The 21230-nt window shown below is 40.4% G+C and overlaps 2 protein-coding genes across 10 annotated transcripts in view; one reads left to right on the forward strand and one right to left on the reverse strand.

The window, feature by feature from the left end:
- Positions 1 to 10807: 10807 nt before the first annotated feature.
- On the reverse strand, positions 10808 to 19803 carry LOC105493037 (methyltransferase 18, RPL3 N3(tau)-histidine). Of its 3 annotated transcripts, XR_011610978.1 has the most exons (3): positions 19508 to 19660; positions 15739 to 18565; positions 10808 to 11032 (listed from the first exon to the last, which is right to left on the reverse strand). XR_011610978.1 is itself a non-coding variant. In XM_011760480.2 (2 exons), exon 2 carries the CDS (start codon positions 18361 to 18363, stop codon positions 17245 to 17247), a length of 1119 nt encoding a protein of 372 aa, XP_011758782.2. In that variant the 5' UTR covers positions 18364 to 18565; positions 19667 to 19803; the 3' UTR covers positions 10808 to 17244. The 3 variants fall into 3 exon arrangements, 2 of the variants coding, with proteins under 2 accessions (XP_011758782.2, XP_011758780.2); XM_011760480.2 differs by lacking the exon at positions 19508 to 19660 and adding an exon at positions 19667 to 19803 and having other exon boundaries at positions 10808 to 18565; XM_011760478.2 differs by having other exon boundaries at positions 10808 to 18565.
- Positions 19666 to 21230, forward strand: part of FIRRM (FIGNL1 interacting regulator of recombination and mitosis) — a 58822-nt gene continuing 57257 nt past the window's right edge. For 2 of the 7 annotated variants that reach the window (XR_011610966.1, XM_071075370.1), the window contains exon 1: positions 19823 to 19936. Coding sequence is in view for 1 of the 7 variants with exons in the window: in XM_071075370.1 (XP_070931471.1) it covers positions 19827 to 19936 (110 nt within the window). In the remaining 6 variants the exon portion in view is untranslated. Of the gene's footprint in view, positions 19736 to 19822; positions 19937 to 20008; positions 20068 to 20099; positions 20119 to 21230 lie in introns of those variants that run through there. The other 5 variants (XM_011760477.3, XM_071075373.1, XM_071075389.1 and 2 more) reach the window with 5 other exon arrangements.

A 21230-nucleotide genomic window follows, 5' to 3' on the forward strand; every position in this document is an offset into this window, starting at 1 on the left:
AAAAAAATTAAAAACATCTGAAAGAGCTTTTGTACTAACAGAATGTGATCTAAAAAAGGAAGCAGGAGAAGTTTCTGTCTGCACTTTACATCAGAACAACCTTGGCGTCTTGGAGCTGTGTCCTGTGGGAAATGGTGGTGCTTGGTAAGAGATGCCAGGACCAGTGGTACCCACTGGGAGCACTGCCAATACCCAGCAAGGAACGTGGGTGCACAGTAAGGTACTGCACTGTGATTCAGCATAAAATAACAATAAGGGAACATCATGGAGAAAAGGCCAGACTTCCTTTGCTTAGGATGTGGGAAATGTCTCCTGAAAACTGGTAGTAAAAAACACACTTGGATGGTCCACTCCAGGCAAAACTGACTAACTGGGGGTTGGGGATAGAACCCCTGCATCATATGTTTGTTTCTGTTGGACTGACATGAGGTTCACTGTGACCACTGTGGTTTAACCCCATAGTCTCCTGGAAATACAGCCAGGTCAAGAGAGCTCCACATAAAACATAATGAAAAAAATAAACTCAAGTTTCCACTGATCAGCTTTTCACAACTCTTATCCTTTCACTAACTTTGGAGCAAGATTTGAGAATCAGATGGCTATTTGAGGGCTATTTTTGTGCTTTAGTTCAATGTTTTGTTCTTTCTTTATTAGAGAACTATGGTTTTTTTCAACCTTGATTTCTTGCACGTGAATAAATGTTAATGATGATACAAATATTACCTAATCTGATGGTTCTGAATATTTTCATACACCAATTAAACCATCCATTAATATTTACCAAGCTTCTATTATAGATAAAGCACCAGCTACTCAAAGAGATTAAGATACATATTTCTGACTTTAGAATTTCCCTGGGAGGAATTGTAATCAGGGAACACCTAACCTGTTCACTCAGAGCAGTCCATTTTTCACCTGTTGTCCAGGCAAAATTATTAAAACTGCTTCATTTTACTCTCAGAAATTTCCCAGTTTGGATGATAAATTGTAGTCATACTGACTGTAAAACTTTTTATTAGCTAGTAAAATACAGATACATTCTAGAAACATTCAAAGGAAAGGGCATCCGGAATAGATGAAAAGGTGAATAGACTTCACAGATGTAGGGCTTAAGGTAGGCCTAAAATAAAGAGTAGAAATGGTAAAAACCAAGAGGAAATGGAAGGAAGCCCAGGTAGGCAAAATGGGGTTCCTTCGGGGGGACCTTTGATGATGAAGACAGAGATTGTTTTAGGAGGAATAGTTGTTGCAGTGTTCTGGAAATGGGATGTGAATGGTAATTTTGGCTAGTTTAAGGGACGTCTTGAATGCTAAGTGATTTGAATTTTATCCTTGAGATAATGGAGAGCCAGTGAAAATTTTGTGGGTAAAGCAGAAATGTTTTAAAATATTGACCGTTTTCTCAGGTACTTCGGCCTTTTTCCAGAAGTTGGGGGCAGGCTGCCCTTGGAGTAATCAGTGTTATTGCAAGCCTGTCTCAATATTTCTCTTGCAAAGTTTTCCATGATGACCCTACTTTTCCCACTTTTAAATAAAGACGTTAAGAGCCCTCTTCCCTATGGACATTGTCTTTACGGTCCTGAGGCAATGTAAATCAAGAGAGAGGCAGTTATGTTGGCAGAGTATTAGGAGATTGTACAGCTCCATGGTGTCTTATATCATGGAAAATAAATCAATATTTTCTTATTTTTTAATTTAAAAGTGAATACAAATATATGATCTAGTATTTTCTTTCTGCCTTATGATGAGATGTCTTGTATGCCTACTTTGAGGGCCACCGCCTTTGAAACTGGGAAACTGTTAGAGATTTTAATCAGGAAGACATGGGCAGAAATTGATGTGCTGTGAGTAATGTTATCTGGTGGTAGAAGTTGAATGGATTAGCATTAGGCAGGATGAATTGGGGCAATCCTCGATTAGACAGAGATAAAAAAAGGAAGCCGTTAACTAAATATTAGCAGTGTTAGCATTAGAATAGTTCGTTTTAGTCAAACATGGAAACTAAAAGGAAATAGGAATCAAGAATGGTGGTTTGCGGTGAGCCGAGATAGCGCCATTGCACTCCAGCCTGGGCAACAAGAGTGAAACTCTGTCTCAAAAAAAAAAAAGGAAAAAAAAATGGTGGTTTTGCCCTGTAATCCCAGCACTTTGGGAGGCCGAGGCAGGTGGATCACCTGAGGTCAGGTGTTCGAGACTAGCCTGGTCAACATGGCAAAACCCCATCTCCACTAAAAATACAAAAATTAGCCAGGCATCTTGGCACGTGCCTGTAGTCCTAGCTACTTGTGAGGCTGAGGTAGGAGAATCACTTGAACTTGGGAGGTGGAGGTTGCATTGAGCCGCGATTGCACCACTGCACTCCAGCCTAGGTGACAGAGCAAGACTCTGTCTCAAAAAAAAAAAAAAAAAAAATGGTGGTTTTAAATAAGACTAATGTCCTAGATTTATATGAAACTTTAATGTACAATATTACATTTGAAACTCATAACTGAATGCTGTAAACAGAATAAATATTATCCACCATTTTATTGAAGAGATCTTTGTCACTTTGTTACAGGACAGAGAAATAAGTTACAGGAAAGGGGTTTCAATCCAGACCCCAAGAGAGGGTTCTTGGATCTCGCGCAAGAAAGAATTCAGGGTGAATCCCAGCGCAAAGTGAAAGCAAGTTTATTAAGAAAGTAAAGGAATAAAAGAATGGCTACTGCATAGACAGAGCAGCCTGAGGGCTGCTGGTTGCCCATTTTTATGGTTATTTCTTGATGATATGCTAAACAAGGGGTGGATTATTCATGCCTCCTCTTTTTAGACCACATAGGGTAACCTGACGTTGCCATGGCATTTGTAAAACCACATGGCGCTGATAGGAGTGTAGTAGTGAGGAAGATCAGAGGTCACTCTTGTGGCCATCTTGGTTTTGGTAGGATTTAGCCGGCTTCTTTACTACAAACTGTGTTATCAGCAATGTCTTTATGACCTGTATCTTGTGCCGGCCTCCTATCTCATCCTGTGACTTAGAATGCCTTAACTGTCCGGAAATGCAGCCCAGTAGGTTTCAGCCTCATTTTGCCCAGCTCCTATTCAAGATGGAGCTGTTCTGGTTCACGTGCCTCTGACAACTTGATGAAGGCATGTGCACAGTCATGAAGGGCAAGAGTCAGGTGTAGGACTTGGGTCCATTTGACTTCTTTTTTATTAGTATTATACTTTAAGTTCTAAGGTACATGTGCACAATGTGCAGGTTTGTTATATAGGTATAAATGTGCCATGTTGGTTTGCTGCACCCATCAACTCATGATTTACATTAGGTATTTCTCCTAATGCTATCCCTCCCCCAGTCCCCACCCCCCAATAGGCCCTGATGTGTGATATTCCCTGCCCTGTGTCCCTGTGTTCTCGTTCAATTCCCCCTATGAGAACATGCAGTGTTTGGTTTTCTGTCCTTGTGATATTTTGCTGAGAATGATGGTTTCCAGCTTCATCCATGTCCCTGCTAAGGACATTAACTCATCCTTTTTTATGGCTGCATAGTATTCCATGGTGTATATGTGCCACATTTTTTTAATCCAGTCTATTATTGATGGACATTTGGGTTGATTCCAAGTCTTCGCTATTGTGAATAGTGCCGCAGTAAACATATGTGTGCATGTGTCTTTATACTAGCATGATTTAAAATCCTTTTGGTATCTACTGAGTAACGGAATTGCTGGGTCAAATGGCTTTTCTAGTTCTAGATCCTTGAGGAATTGCCACACTGTCTTCCACAATGGTTGAACTAATTTACATTCCCACCAATAGTGTAAAAATGTTCCTATTTCTCCACATCCTCTCCAGCATCTGTTGTTTCTTGACATTTTAATGATCGCCAATCTAACTGGCGTGAGATCGGATCTCATTGTGGTTTTGATTTGCATTTCTCTAATGACCAGTGATGATGAGCATTTTTTCATATGTCCACTGTCTGCATAAATGTCTTCTTTTGAGAAGTATCTGTTCATATCCTTTGCCCACTTTCTGATGGGGTTGTTTTTTTCTTGTAAATTTGTTTAAGTTCTTTGTAGATTCTAGATATTAGCCCTTTCTCAGATAGATAGATTGCAAAAGTTTCTTCCCATTTTGTAGGTTTCCTGTTCACTCTGATGATAGTTTCTTTTGCTGTGCGGAAGCTCCTTAGTTTAATTAGATCCCATTTGTCAATTTTGGCTTTTGTTGCCATTGCTTTTGGTGGTTTAGTCATGAAGTCTTTGCCCTGCCTATGCCCATGCCTATGCCTAGGTTTTATTCTAGGGTTTTTATGGCTTTAGGTCTTGCATTTAAGTCTTTAACCCATCTTGAGTTAATTTTTGTATAAGGTGTAAGGAAGGGATCCAGTTTCAGCTTTCTACATATGGCTAGTCAGTTTTCCCAACACCATTTATTAAATAGGGAATCCTTTCCCCATTGCTTGTTTTTGTCAGGTTTGTCAAAGATCACATGGTTGTAGATGTGTGGTGTTATTCTGAAGCCTCTGGTACCATCTGTTTTGGTACCAGTACCATGCTGTTTTGTAGCCTTGTTGTACAGTTTGAAGTCAGGTAGCATCATGCCTCCAGCTTTGTTCTTTTTGCTTAGGATTGTCTTCAATATGCAAGCTCTTTTCTGGTTCCATATGAAATTTAAAGTAGTTTTTTCTAATTCTGTGAAGAAAGTCAATGGTAGCTTGATGGGGATAGCATTGAATCTATAAGTTACCTTGGGCAGTATGGCCATTTTCACAATATTGATTCTTCCTATCCATGAGCATGGAATATTCTTCCATTTGTTTTTGTCCTCTTCTGTTTCATTGAGCAGTGGTTTGTAGTTCTCCTTGAAGAATTCCTTCTCATATCTTGTAAGTTGGATTCCTAGGTATTTTATTCTCTTTGTAGCAATTGTGAATGGGAGTTCACTCATGATTTGGCTTTCTGTCTGTTATTGGTGTATAGGAATGCTTGTGATTTTTGCACATTGATTTTGTATCCTGAGATTTTGCTCAAGTTGCTTATCAGTTTAAGGAGATTTTGGGCTGAGACGATGGGATTTTCTAAATAGACAATCATGTCATCTGCAAACAGAGACAATTTGACTTCCTCTTTTCCTAATTGAATACCCTTTATTTCTTTCTCTTGCCTGATTGCCCTGGCCAGACCTTCCAACACTATGTTGGATAGGAGTGGTGAGAGAGAGCATCCCTGTCTTGTGCCAATTTTCAGAGGGAATGCTTCCAGTTTTTGCCCATTCAGTATGCCATTGGCTGTGGATTTGTCATAAATAGCTCTTATTATTTTGAGATATATTCCATCAATACCTAGTTAATTGAGAGTTTTTTAGCATGAAAGGCTGTTGAATTTTGTCAAAGGACTTTTCTGCCTCTATTGAGAAAATCATGTGGTTTTTGTCATTGGTTCTGTTTATGTGATAGATTACGTTTATTGATTTGTGTGTGTTAAACCAGCCTTGCATCACAGTCACATGCTTACAAGAAACAAACACTTCACAGATTGATCATTATGTGTGATAAGTGAAATCCAAGGTGGGCTTAACAGGTAGGAAAAGCAGTATTTTCCTTCAACCATGAGTGTATGCAGGTTTTTCTTTTCTTTTCTGAGACGGAGTCTTACTCCATCACCCAGGCTTGCGTGCAGTGGTGCGATCTTGGCTCACTGTAACCTCTGCCACCTGGGTTCAAGCAATTCTCCTGCCTCAGCCTCCCAAGTAGCTGGGATTACAGGTGCCTACCACTGCCTATAGCTCATTTTTGTATTTTTAGTAGAGATGGGGTTTCACCATCTTGACCAGCCTTGTCTTGAACTCCTGACCTCATGAATCATCCTCTTCAGCCTCCCAAAGTGCTGGGATTACAGGCGTGAGCCACTGCACCCAGCCCGCAGGTTTTTCAAAGACTAAACTTTTTTTTAAAAAATTATTTCTCAATGAAATGTAAAACTAAAGTGCTAAACTGTGATAGACTGTTTTAAAAAAAATGCCAATTTTTACAAGTGTCTATAGAACATGTAATTTAGATTGGTAAGATGAAATTTTGATAATATTTGATGGCAAATTTCAACAGGTATAAAACAAAAATAAAATTCTAAGTCCCCCAACCAACTGAATGGACTCCTTCTCTCAGCCAAAGGAATACTAAAGTAAAGCTGAAAAACTAGTTTTGGCCAGGATTGGGGGTGGGTGGGGGAAGCCCAACATGACTCCTTCTTCTCTCCTCCCTTTGGAATTCAGGCACAACTGAATGTCAGCGTTGACATTAAAACACAGATCTTAAGACTGAAAAGCCAGACTCTTTGTAGCAGAGAGCCAGGCCCTGGAAGAAATCGAGGTATTTTATCCCAAAATGTATTTCTTTGATATATTTTGAAATGGCCCTGCAAAGCTGTCTCTTGTGGGGAAAGCTGACATTCTGTACAGAATCTCCTTCCCTTTCCAAGTCTTTTACTGATCCAGGACAGATTTAACTAAGAGGCTATCATCTTTTTTTGTTTTGTTTTGTTTTTTGAGGTGGAGTCTTGCTGTGTTGCCCAGGCTGGAATGCAGTGGCATGATCTCAGCTCACTGCAACCTTCACCTCCCAGGTTCAAGCAACTATCCTGCCTCAGCTTCCCGAGTAGCTGGGATTACAGATCCATGCCACTATGCCCAGCTAATTTTTGTAGTTTTAGTAGAGACAGGGTTTCACCATGTTGGCCAGGCTGGTATTGAACTCCTGACCTCGTGATCCACCCACCTTGGCCTCCCAAAGTGCTGGGGCATTACAGGTGTTAGCCACTGTGCCCAGCACGAGACATTTATCATCTATTCTCTCTGAAGCTGCTATCTAGAGGCTTCATCAACATAATAAGGCCCTTAGTGTCCAAAACTCCTTATCTTAACCCAGACATTAGTTTCTACTGATTCCAGGTCTTTAGATAATAACTTAACTCTTTCAACCAATTGCCAATCAGAGAGTCTTTGAATCCACCTATGACTTAAAAACTCCACTCCTTTGAGTTATCCCACCTTTCTGGACTAAACCATGTACACCTTATATGTGTTGACTGATATCTGCCCGTAACTTCTGTTCCCCTAAAATGTATAGTATCAAGCTGTAACCCAACCACCTTGGGCACGTGTTTTCAGGAACTCATGAGACTGTGCCTCAGACCTTGGTCACTCATATCTGGCTCATAGTAAACTTCTTTAAATATTTTATAGTTTGGCTTTTTTCATTGACACAGGAAAAATAAAGAATTGGAAGGTCTTTCATCAGTCACTGAACCAGCTTCATCTCTGACTGAGGTCATACAGTTCAATGATTTGTAGCTTTGCTACTTATATTGCTATTCATTATCTACAAGCATCAGGATCACATGGGACCTATTGGAAATGCAGACTCTCCTAGAACCCAGCACCTTGGAATTTCCTTGGCACACAGTAGGTGCTCAATACATATTGAACTCCTGGGTGCAATTCATTAATTCATGAATTAATAAATTAACATGCTCTCCAAGTTCAGTGCTTTTTCACAGACTAGTCTTTCTGCCTGTTAAGCACTCAGCTCACCACCCTTCCAATCCCACTCCCCTATTAGTCTGATTAACATCTGCTTACATGTAAGTGTGAGATCAAGTGTTATCTCTTCTGAGAAGTCTTTCCCCACTGACTCCTCTATCTTAGCACTGTCCCAGGTGACTTGTCATTATTCTAGTCTTCTTCATATTAGTTGTTTTTCATATATATGTTATTAAGGAAACTAGTCATTTCTCCTAACAAAACAAAATTGCTGGCCTTTGGGGTTGGCAATGCAGGGGAGGCTCTTATTGAAAAGGGGAAGAGTGTTCTACTGATATTTTTCTTATGAGATTTATGTTGCTCATCTTTAGCTTTTGATCCCCCATTGCCTGCCTACAGTTAGCAGAGACCATCTGTTCTCTCACTGTCAGGAACTGTCTCAATTCTTAAAGTTCAGAGTCAAAAAACAAGCAAGATTTCCTAGCTCTTTGATCAACTTTCTAAGTTTTACTTCCATTTGAAAATCTACTAAGTCACCAGGAGATGGTTTATACTGAGAAATATCCACTCATCCTCTTCCTCTTCAACTTTTTTCCATATACACCCTATTATAGGGATATAGTCTTACTCTACAGCTCAAAAGGATGACCCTATCAGAAACCTACACAGTATGTAAAGCATTCTCACAAGAGGTTCACTTGTGTATTTCCACCCTAGATTGGAAGCTCCCCAAAAGCACAGAATGTATCATTTTAACTTTAGATTCTATTTGCAAACCCAGTGCTTGACACATGATTTTAAGTTAATATTTATTTATTGAGTGATTGTTTTAAAATCATGACTCACTCAACAAAGTTATAAGATTAAGAATGGTGTTACAGAATAGGTATACACATGCTGACCATAATCAACACACTTATCATCATTTTTTGAGACAGGGTCTCGCTCTGTCACCCTGGCTGGAATGGAGTGGCATGACCACGGTTCACTGCAGGTTTGAACTCCCAGGCTCAAGCTATCCTTCCACATCAGCTTCCCACATAGCTGAGACCACAGGTATGTGTCACCATGCCCAGCTAACTTTCTAATTCTTTGTAGAGACAGGGCCACCCTATGTTGCCCAGGCTGGTCTTGAACTCCTGGGCTAGAGAGATCCTCCCACCAAGGTCCCCCAAAATGCTGGGATCTCAGGCATGAGCCACCATGCCTGGTCATAATCAATACACTTTTAAGAATGCTAGAATGTTAAATCAGATGCATACTTCAGCACTGTCTCAAGTAAACTGGGGTGTGGATTATTCTACATAAAAAGTTCAGCAGTGTTGTTCCACAATCCCAAACTCCAACTGAGGTCAAATGGAGGGTGCAACAAGGTCACTGGGGCTGTCATCAAGGGCCTCTCCTTGCACTCTTGCCAACCCTGTTTCTTGATTGTCTCCACCACCATGAGTCACCAGCAATCTCCCACAGTCACTTGTTTAAAAGTTCGCAAAATATTGTGTGAATTGCGGGCAACCCCTTGACTCCCTGATTGCCTGGTCTTTTTCCTTGGGCTCTACCATTTTTTTTTCCCCAGCACTTTTTCTGCTGCTCTAAATTTTAATTCATGCAATTCCATATGTGTTTCTCTATCATTCTTTATCTCTTTTCTCTTCCTTCCATCCAATTTTGTTTGTCTGTTTGCTTGCTTGCTTGCTTTAATACATTTCTCTTTTTCTGAGAAGGCTTGAGTCCAAAGCTGTCAGTTACTTATTGTTCTGTTTCCCATTAGTTAATCTCCGAACCTTCATAAATTAAATTTGACAAAGTCCCTTGACTAACAAAGGAAATGTACAAGTCACAGTAAAAGAGGCACACACAGAACACAAATAGACCCTGGGTCTTTTCTGTTAATCACACAGCTTTTCATAGGAGATCCAGGAGAAATGAAGTGGAAAGGGAAGTGCATTGAGTTACTATACAACACAAGAGTAAACTTTCTTATAAATGGTAATTTTTTTTTACAGGAATAATTGAAAATGGAAATTATCTTCTCTACTCATAGTAAGTACTCAGTGCATTCTTGATGGGATGAGAATGTGTTTGAGCTTTAGTGTAAGGCAGAATTCTGTTTAATCTGCCAGTATTGGAGAAAAATAAACACAAAGGGACTGACATGTAGGAAGTGGCACCTGGGAGGGGCTCAATTCTTCCTACCACAAAAATGCCCCAGAGAAATAAAAACTTTGTGTACATGTTGAGATGGCAGAGTTACCTGGCCCCCCTCGCAGGATGTGTGACAGGGGTGTGGCTCTCTGCTGGGCCACCATGAGCTCAAACCCCTTATAGGAGGGGAGCACACAGGCGGGAAGGTGCAGGAGCTGGGAGAGCTCTTTGGGTTCTGGCCCCATGGTACTGTCTAGAGGTGGGTGTCTGCAACTCCTGAAGCCCAAGTAGGCATGTGTTACAGTGTGTTCTTTCAGCTTTGCTGTCTGCAGCTTAAGCATTAACCAGCTCAGTTTCTTCTTGGTACCCAGGTCCTTGTCTGGCATCCAGGAAGAATCAGGTCACACATGGCCTTGAAGGATGAATGTGGGAGTTTTATGGAGTGGTGGAGGTGGCTCTCAGTGGCATGGATGGGGAGCTGGACGGGGGATGGAGTGAGAAGATGATATTCTCCTGGAGTTTGGCCGTCCAGCAGTCAATCTCCTCACCAATCATCCCCAGCCTCTCGACGTTCAGATGCTCCTCTTCTCTCCTTCTCTGCCATGCTGTTCTGCCATTCATCTGCCTGTCTCCCTCTGGAGCCTGGGGTTTGGGGTTTATATGGTACACAATAAGGGGCATGGCAGGTCAAAAGGGAACTTTTTAGGTGCAAAAAACGGGAATGCCTTTTCTCTCTTAGTGCTATGGATTTTCAGACTTGAAGGTGGGGCCTTTACCAGGGAACCTGTATTTCCCTGTCTCCTGTGCATATCAATGTAATCAAATACTGGGCTGATCCAGGATTTTTTTTAGACCAATTATGGGTAAAATAATTTACATTCAGGTTTTTATATTTGGTTTTGTCATTTCTTTTTAAGCAATCACGTAAAATATCTATTTGACAGTAATAGATGATAGTGAACCTAATTAAAATTACCAAAAACTTAAGAATCTCTAATGATTTCAACTGTAATTAAAGTTATTTCTCTTTATGTTGAACTATGTTAGGAGGTAAGACACAAGAGTTTCTGAAGTATTTTGAGGGAGGGTATATAAATAATATTTTTTTCCTACTTTGGGAAAATGAAAGCTAGTCACAAAGTTAAACGAGTGGTTATTTTAATATTTAAAATACAGGCTCGAATGTGTTTTGTGTTAAAGGAAATAAAATGCAGAATATTCAAAACATCTGACCACCTTTCCAAGAAAATGCATATCTGAGGTATTTTCCATAGAAGTAAGAATCTTTTTGGTTCTTATTGTAAAAATCCTGGAGAAGCTTGAACACAGCAAAGCAAACAGGATGCAGAGTTTAATCTGTGGAAAGCTTAGGGAAGAAAAGCAAATCATTAAAAATGTGCTTTCCTCTGAAGATCTTTAAAACACAAAGGTAGAATAGCAATGATAATAAAAAAGGTGGCATAGAGGTTGGTTAATGACAATTTGCTGTGCCACTGAGCTGACTGGCTGTGTTCTGAATTTCTAGGCATTAGTCTACCTTTCCACACACATTCTCCCTTTAAAAAAATGCCCACACACTGAATACTTTTTTCATGCAATTTAAAATAAGTACAGCATCTAATTTACAGAAATTCACGAGAAGTTATTTATCCTAAAATAGCAGAGATCTAGAAATATTTTGAGCTCTAGGACATTTTAGACACACAGAAAGAAGAATCTGGACAAGTCTTGACCAGACATGACAGAATAGAAATATTTTTTTTCCTATTTATCTCTTTGAATAAAATTTTCAGGATCTTGCAGTGGACAAGTTTGTTGTCTACACATTGTGAAGCATATTGATTTCTCCTCTGTAGCCTTAGGAAGATCTGAGAGGTGACTGAGTTGACTGAATGATCTGTGACCGCTATACTGAGACCAGTAGTAGAACTTGACTGGTGGAGACCTGCTGGAGGTTTGAGAGTAGACTTTGAAAATTACTAGAGCTACACAGATACTGTGTGGCTAACTGGATTATGTTTGGAGGCTTTCAGAACTATGCTGCCACTGCTGCAGTGTAGCCAGGACAGGCAGAGAACATCTAAGACTCTTGAATGGGGTGATAGGGACAGATTTCAGCAGCCATCTGACTTCACGCTCATTTTGATGCTTCCACTGCAGGGTGCAGGGTGCAGGGTGCAGGGTGCAGTGTGCAGTGTGCAGTGTGTAGTGGTGGGAGGCTCACACAAGAATACTTTCTTCTGTAGCCCTAATTTCTAGTTCAAACTCTGCATTCACCTTGACAGATTCTTTTCTTGGCCAAAATTTAGTTAGGCTTCTGGGCTTTCTCTTATGCCTATCTGTGGACCTTTTTGTAAAATCCAGTTTTAGTAAAGAACTCTGCTAAGTCAGTTTAGCAAGAATCCCCACCTCAAAAGTCATTATCTGCCTCCCTAGTAATGTCTGGCTTATCTTCAGCAAGAATTCTGTTAGGTTCTGTTAGGTTAGAATCCTCCTTACCCTTGATGCTTCCTCTTAGTGTTTTTTCATTCACTGACCCCTTGACCCACCTTGCTCCTTGGCTATAAATTCCCACTTGCCCATACTCTGCAGTTAAGCCTATTTTCTCTCCCCTACTGCAAAATCCCATTGCCATGGTCCCTATACCTATTTCAGTGGTAATGAATAAAGTCTGCCTTTCCATGCTTTAACAAATATCATTGAACCATTTTTTCTTTAACAATCTACTGCACAATGGGATTACTAAAACTTTATTCCATTTTGTCATGCTGGATGTCCTCAATGGAATGGCTCTTGTGAGCACCAAATCATTGCGAGAAGAAAAACCTATGTCTTACAGCCCCCTTCCTACATGTGATGTATGTTACATCGTTTTTTTTTTTTCATGTTGATCACTTTTTGTCCATTTTCCTATATCTTATCAGTTGGAAGACTGTGGAAGTTTGTAGTACTAAGCCACAAGATGACTAAGAAGAGTTGAAAGGGCAAGTGGGGCTAAAAACAGATTTTGTTTGACTTACCCCACCATTCCCCCTATCATGGGGCCAAATCTACTTGGAGGAAGGAGCATCTTTATCTTTGTACTGTGAACCACGCAGTCTACCAGCAGCACAGCCAAGGCATTTGGGGATTCATGAGACTAAGTACATGCAATTCTATTGTAAAGGCTTAACATATGTACAATTGACCCTTGAACAACACGGATTAGAATTGCATGGTCAGTTATATGCAGATTTTCTTCCACCTCTGCCACCCCTCAGACAGTAAGATCAACCAATCCTCTTCCTCCTCCTCCTCAGTCTACTCAAAGATACTTGAAGTCTACTTGAAGATGACAAGCATGAAGACATAGTAAATATATTTTTTCTTCCTCCTAATTTTTTAACACTTTCTTCTCTCCAGCTTAATTTATTGTAAGAATACAATCTATAATACCTATGACATACAAAAGAATTTATTGTAAGAATACAATCTATAATACATATGATATACAAAATATTCTTAGATGACTGTTTATGTTATCTGTAAGGCTTCAGGTCAACAGTATGCTATTAGTGGTTAAGTTTTCGAGGAGTCAAAAATTGTATGTCGATTTTCAACTGCATGGGGGTGGGCACCCCTGTCCCCATGTTGTTCAAGGGTCAACATTACTGCCAAAGGCAAGCCTTTACATCCACTTTTTTCATCCCACCAGTAAATGGAAAAGGACAGCTACAGTATCCCTGCATCATATCTTTTTTTTGCAGATCACAAATTGACCACTACCTTGCTCTGTGAGGGGTAAAATGCCCCACTTTCTTTGGTAATATTTAAGTTATAAAGTTTTTCTTTGTCATTGTAATTTTTACATAGTTTCTTTCAAATAGAAAAAGCACTTTTGTTAGATAACCTCCCGTATAGATGATGACACTCCTTTTAATTCCTTGAAAAGGCAGAAATTGGATTTCTAGTAGTTATAAATGTACTATGGCTTCCCCCAACCATCCGGGCTATATAGAAGCTGCATCCCTCAACTGCAATAAAGGATTCTTACAAAGCACAGAGCAACTTCTCTCCTGGGCTGCACTAGTTATGATGGCAATTTTAAATGTGTACTTTCATCCAAAGAAAACCTTATTATCAGCAATCACAATGCCATCATAAACATGGTATGAAAAATTCAAAATGTCCCAGCTAAAGTGGAGGCAAATAATCAAGTTCATGGAGTCTGAGTTTCCTTGCTATTCCTCTTTTTCAAATGACCATTTAGTAAGCACCTGAAGAAAATACTATGGAGGGCATTGAAAAGTGAAGATAGGTTTAATCTTCTCGAAAATCTCATTCTCTAGATGAAACGCTGATACTTATCCACCTGACAGACCCTACAGCAGATGTGTCACTGGCCATCACATTTGACACAGTGAAGTCACAACGCTTAGCACAGACACAGTTCCATGAGTTTCTGAAACATGGACAGAACGTCATCTGTGGGACATGAAAACTGGAACTTAGAGGACAGGCACATCTGAGAAATGGGCAGTTTAAAGGCAGAACACAGCACATACGTGACTAGGTTTTAGAAGCAAATTTACAAGATGCACTCTTCTTCATCATAAATAATCTGCAACCAAAGCTTACAAAAAAGACAATTTAGGAATGCGGAGGTGAGGAGTGGGGAGGGGAATGGGATGAGAGAGAGTGGAGATTAATGGTGGGCAGAGCAAGGCCTAGAACTTAGTGGTTTCTTCAAGTTCTGAACAGAGATTTGTATACTGTAAAGGTACAAACACCATTTTTAACAAATGTGAGCAGGACTTCCTATCTGATTCAGAAAACAGGTGACTAAATAGTAAGAATTATCAAAAATAATAATTTCTACTTATACATAGGAAACTTGATAGGAACCAAGATAAATGCTTAACTCTTAATCTTCAAAGAACTCTGCTAGGGATATAGTATTATAAACTTTGTTTTACAGATGGAGAAATGGAATTTTAACCCAAAGTATCATAACCCTTAAATGATTAAATTACACTGTTACATGAGAAAGCTATGTATCTGTTTTCTGGATTTGTAGCCATAATTTGTGTCCCAAGTCCCTTTTGCTGCCAGCTATCTTGGGTAGGTGTGGCTGTTTGATACCCCCAAATTTATCTTTTTTTTTTCCTTTTACTCTTTTTTTTGAGACAGAGTCTTTCCCTGTTGCCTAGGCTGAAGTGCAGTGGTGCAACCTTGGCTCACTGCAACCTCTGCCTCCTGGGTTTAAGCGATTCTCACGATTCTCCTGCCCCAGCCTCCCGAATAGCTGGGGTTACAGGCATGTACCACCAAGCCCACCTAATTTCATATTTTTAGTAGACACAGGGTTTCTCCATGTTGGTCAGGGTGGTCTCGAACTCCTGACCTCAGGTGATCTGCCCACCTCGGCCTCCCAAAGTGCTGGGATTACAGGTGTGAGCCACCGTGCCCAGCCCCAAATTTATCTTTAATGCCCCAAATTATCTAGTTCCCATGACTGGGCTTCTGCTTTGATCCTTTCTGCACTTGTTGAACCCTCTCCCTGGGAAGTGAAATTGTCCTGAGCCCCTAGTTAGAGGCTGTGTCTCTGCTGTTCCTGAATGGGCCTCCTGGATGAGACCTCATTAAAAGTCTAATTCTCTCGGAGAATTGAGAGATACCTATTTGTCTCAAAATCATTGAAACTGATTATTGTATTACGAGCCTCTATCCAGTGATTTGTACCTCAATTCCCCAATCCAGCTGTCAAGGCCAATTTGTTCTACCTTACCTAGTAGGTAAGTCTGGAATTGTAGCTGTGGCATTTTCAGTAATGGTACTCTAGGTTAGTGGTCCCTAACCTTTTTGGCACCAGGGACCAGTTTTGTGGAAGATAATTTTTCCATGAAGGGCTGGGCAGGGGAGTGGTTTCAGGATGAAACTGTTCCAGCTCAGATCATCAGGCATTAGATTCTCACAAGGAGTGTGCAACCTAGACCCCTCACATGTGCAGTTCACAATAGGGTGTGCACTCCTACGAGAATCTAACGCAGCTGCTGATCTGACAGGAGACAGAGCTCAGGCAGTAATACTCACTTGCTTACCACTCACCGCCTGCTGTGCAGCCCGGTTCCTAACAGGCCACGGACCGGTACTGGTCCATGGCCTGGGCATCAGGGACCCCTGTTCCTAGGTATAAGCATCTGGCTGCTGCATGTCTTCTGTGTAGCTACACCTGTGTGTGTATCTGATGAGATATAAATTATTTGATTATAAATTACTTTCTTCATATTAGAGTTGTGAATATCACATATAATTATATATAAACGAGGAATATACTTTTTAATAATGTATGTAAGGTTCCTTAACTATGACTCTCATTCTAGAGTAGTAAGAGGGTGCTAAGAAATATTTGTGATGAAAACAGGCATTGGTAGAGTTGAGACCACTGGATGATGAAAGCGCGTAAAGACTTTTAAGACTTCAGATTCTGGCTCAAGGTGAGAAATGTGATTGGGAGCAAATCAATTAACTTCTTGGAGTCTTATAGGGCAGTTATGAATATTTAATGTTAAGATATATAAAGGTCTTCTGTTTACACTAAATGCTAAATACTGTTAGCTATTATGATCACTACTAAAATGGAGATAACATATACCTCATAAGGTTTTAAGTATTATGCAAGATGCTATACAAACTACCTAGTTAACTGTAAATGTCCAGTAAATATCACATTTAATTGAATCCATGACGTCCGATTATTTTAGCTACTTCCAAGAAAGAAAAAAATGCTGTCAATTTTACTGTTGTTATAGAGAGCAAGGCCGTTCCCAATTCCCAATGAAGTAAAATGTGAAATTTTTTGCATTTGAATCAACAAAACACTTTCTCCTTTCTTTCCTACTATTTAACAACTGGTGAGAAGTCTATACTCCCCCAAATCTAGAATTCTCCTTTCTTTTTCTTTTTCCTCCTACCAAGACTGCAGGATCTCTTACTTGGCTATAAGGAGTAAACCTAAAGTAGTAAAAGTTCTCTGCATCACTTTTATACTCTATCACAGATTCCCTTTATTTCCTCATCTCCATGTGAATTTAGTTAAATTCTCACCATTCTGATCCTTACTATACAAGGTAAATGAATATAAAAACAAAATGAAACAAAAACCTCTTCCTATTTACCTAAGGCCTTCAAACCTAATATTTAGTGATGTATATTAATGGCACAGTGATCTGATCAGACACTTCACGTGAACCAGGAACTAACAAAGAGCAGGAAGAAATTCAGAGACTTGAGAGAAGAAATGGCAGGATTTCCTGGGTACAATTTCATGTAATGTCAAAGATGGTAAAAAGGTCAAATAGAATGAAGATGGAGAATACCAGAATTTGCTACAAAATGATTTCCCAGGAGATCTCATCAAATGCACAAGGATATTTTCTCAGTTTCACCTAGTGAGTACAAGATTGCTAACACAGCTCACTTATGATTTGGATAAACTAAACAAACATCAAAAATTCAGAAAAATTAATAGCAAGACAGAAATCAAACACTCAAATTTTTGGTCCTTCTGTTTATTTCATTTTGGTTACTCAGTGAATATTAACCGGGAGACTTAAAAGTTATTTCAATTATGAACCGCTTCAATCCTTCATCAATTATTTTGAGTATTCTGGTCTTAAAAACATCCCTTTCTTCTATAAACTTCTGAAAGAGGTGAACACCTCCACCTACACCAAAATAATGTGCTTTGCTAGCCAAAAGTACACGTCCATTTTTACTTAACAGTCTAAGGAAAGTCTGGTGCAAATTACTGTAATAATCTGGGTTGTAAATGGTTTCTGAGGTGAGAATGAGATCATATTTTACAAAAAGTTTTTCACTGCTTAGTACAAGCTTACAAAACTCAGACCACTCACCAGAAAAAAATCGGCATTTATATAGTTCTTGTGTTACTTTTGGTTTCTTGCATCTTTTCAGATCTGGCTTATTTACATCATTTTCTTCATCTTCCAAAGTGGAATTAGCTACTACATTAGCTAAGGTTACTTCATCAATCACCATACTGTTATAATCTTGAAAGTGAATTTCTTTGGCCCCTCCCTTGAATGCAGTTATACCCAGTAAACCTGATCCACAACCAAGATCCAAGACTTTTTTCCCGGCAAATTTCACTTTGGCCTTTGTGAAATAAGCCAGGAGGTCAAAGGTACATTCCCAGATTTTTAAGCCTCCTTCATAAACACCTGTAATCAGATCAGAGTGAGAAGAAAAGCTTTTTGAAACTATGTTTTCTCCAGGGAAGTTCTCTTTCAACAAGATGGTTTTCACTACTGAGAAGTTAACATGCTGGAAACCTGGTAATGTTTCTATGACTTTATTTTCTAACATCTTTAAATCTTTAGGCATAGCATGCTCTTTAGCAGCTCTCAAGGAGGGCTGTTTTCCATATGGCTCCAAGTTACTTGAATTGTTGGCTGCACTGAGTGGACTGTCTGTGTCTTGAGAGGGAGCTGCATTTTCCATTGACTTATGTTCCCACAAGTGACCCTGAGGCAAGTCAAATTGTTCTGCAGAACATTTTCTGTCCCTGTCTTCTCCTTTTTGACTTTCTGAGACTGACAGCTCTTTTGAGGAATCCAGGGTCAAAGCTCCATCTCCAGTGGGTGTTAATTCATTTTCCAGATGGTCTTCTATAGTGAAATTAAACTGAAAGGTCATCCTCTTATTAAATGCACACGATTGTTAAATTCAGATTCTTCAACTTCTGGATAGAATTTGATGACACACACAAACCTGCCTCAATTATTCAATTAATTTTGTTGGGCCCAATTTCTCTTTAGCAGCTTATACATGGTAACAAACATTTAGAGGTATTTCCAAATTACTTTTTAGACGTCTTCGGTCCTCTTTCCATGTAACTCTGGAAAGAAAAAAAACAGAAAGAAAATGATGATTAAAGCAAAATGGCACATTTCACTAAAGTGTAATATTAAACAGCCATCCCCAATCCCTCCCCGCCCCACCATACAGTTGCCTTTTCTAAAAAAGTTGTGGGGAAGAGAGAGAGAGAAAGAGATTTGGACGCTCATATACACCTTAAGGGTTCAAAAGTGGGAGAAGAAAATCAGCTATAAAAACAAACAGAAGAACAGCAGCAGCAACCACCACCACCACCTGGACAAACATAAAGTCCAAGATATTCAGACAGGACGGCCTAGTTACTTGCCATCTTTCAGCTGTCTTGACTGTGTCCAACCATATTCACCCCCTAAGCTTCCAAAATAACTTCACTTCTGTCTTTTACAAAAGACGTACAATATTTTATTTTGATAAGTGGGCGTCCCTTTAAAAACATCCATAGGTATGGTCTGGTGTGTGTAAATTCATCCAAGACTTCACTCCAAACATTTAGTCGAGAACAGCAGCCCTAAGTGTATGGAAGTGGGGGTAATTTGGAAATAATTAGTAAAGACTAATTTGATGACAGAGCGAACGCAAACTAGGGCAATGCAGTAGTTGGGAGAGGCCTGTAGAAATCAGAAGCAACTTTATTGAGAATCTTCTATCCACTGCGCTAGACACTATACCATCTGCCTCTGTTTTTACAATTCTGGCAAGTGGGATCTTTATTCCCTTTACACAAGATTTACAATTCGGGGGAGAGGAGGGTCACCCAGTCCAGCGGCTAGGAAGGCGCCTCTTTTCTCTCCCATCACGCTGCAAGGCTCGGAGTCACTTCCGGCTGCAGGTCCCAGGACAAATCCGACCCTAGAAGTGCAATCTTAAAACCCCATGGGTAGCAAATCTGGGACTTCTGGCCCTCACCTCCCCATTTGAATGTAATGTTTACAGTGATCCAGACCTGAGAATGCTAGCTTCCCGACACGTCCTGGGATCGCGCGTCTGAAAAAGCTCATCTCACGACACCTCCTCCGGACTGAAATCGCGCACCAGCGAGTCGAGTCCTCCGGAGGCTAGAGAAGCCCGACTTTCTTTCCGGCCTTGAGGGACCCGGGCTCACCAAGAAACCAGCCGTCCTCCTCTCTATGGTTCTGGAGCCGGCGGAGAGAGCGCAAGGGTTGGCTGGACTGTGAGTTTCCGCTCTGGGCTGTGGCGGGACTGTGAGTTTCCGGTCTGGGCTGTGGCGGGGTTGGTTTGAAGGTGTGCTGTTTGACGAAAGTATGTCTCAGGAACGCGCCGTCCCGGCTAGCGCGGTTCACCTGGAAGAATTAAGTAGCTGGCCAGAGGAACTATGCCGCCGGGAACTGCCATCCGTCCTACCCCGACTCCTCATATCCTTCCTTAGTTGTCATTTCCACCTAGAGAGGGGTGTGGGCGGGTCGCGAACCTTTCTCTTCTGTGCCGTCAGACTCACCGTCAGGCTGGGTTATATTACCGCGGCGTGAACCCCTTCTTTTCTTTGTCAGCGAGTGGGATGAAAAGCGAGGGACTGGAGGGGAAGCGACAACCATGGTAGATCTAAGGCTTTGGCCCTGGAAAGGCTCGCGGACGTATTCTGACCTAAGGGTTTAGCAGTGGATGTGGCGTTTTCTTCCATTCCTTCTTTGAGTTTTTCTGTACTCGTTGCTTGCAATTAAGTGTAAATACTTTTGGTAGTGGGTAATGGGAGAGGCAAGGACTCAGACCTGGAGTATGAGGATAGCCCTGGCTCTTAATAGGTTGAGATAAAGCGAGATACTGTGAGGTTTTGTCTCCCGTAAAAAGGGTGGTGAATATGAATAATGCCTTTCTTAGCGTTGTAAGAATTAAAGGACACAGTTCTGTGGTGTGAAATCTTTAAAAGATGTTCAGTAAATAAAAATAATTTTCCTCCTTCCTCTCTCAGACCTCTTTTTCTTCTTCTTCCTCTTCTTTTTTTTTTTTTTTTTTTTTTTTTTTTTTTTTTTTTTTTTTTGAGGCAAGTTCTCACTCCTCTTGCTGGGCTGGAGTCTTTTTCTGAAAGAGTTGCTTCCGCTTGTTGGCTTTTGACTGTTGCATTTGAGGCGCTTAGCGCCTTTGCCATCCAGGTGCAGCACATTCTTGATTGGTCTCATGCCTTTGTGGTTGTAAATGTGCCTGGAATCCTAGCCTTTTCATGGTAAACCCTATGTATATGTATCTTTTTCACAACTTTTGAGCCCACCTTTATACAATTACACTAAAAAAAAGTAACCTTCACTTGAGACAGTCTCAACACTGCACAAATATTGTGCAGCTAAAGCCCCATATAATCACATAGAAGTCATTCACCTAGACATTAGCAAAATCTCAGAAAGTGCCAAGGCCCCCTTTTTAAGTTTTTGTGTAGATACACAATTGCCGTCTTAAAGGAGTTTCAACTTGAAAACAAATAGCCACCCTAAAAACATTCAAAAACACTTAAACTGCATGCATAATGTGTGTGAGACATGATGTTAGCCTTTGGGAGAATAGAGACACGGAACATGTTTCCTCTCCTTCCCCACAAGCTTATAGAGAGACTTCATTAAGTTGAAAGTCAACATTCCCACTTAGCTTTGCACTTCAAACGACATATTCAAAAAAGCCGGAACTTCTTCCTCTGGTTTTCCTCATCTGAGTAAATG

The sequence above is a fragment of the Macaca nemestrina genome, chromosome 1 (assembly GCF_043159975.1).
Source record: "Macaca nemestrina isolate mMacNem1 chromosome 1, mMacNem.hap1, whole genome shotgun sequence".
NCBI classification, from domain to species: domain Eukaryota; kingdom Metazoa; phylum Chordata; class Mammalia; order Primates; family Cercopithecidae; genus Macaca; species Macaca nemestrina.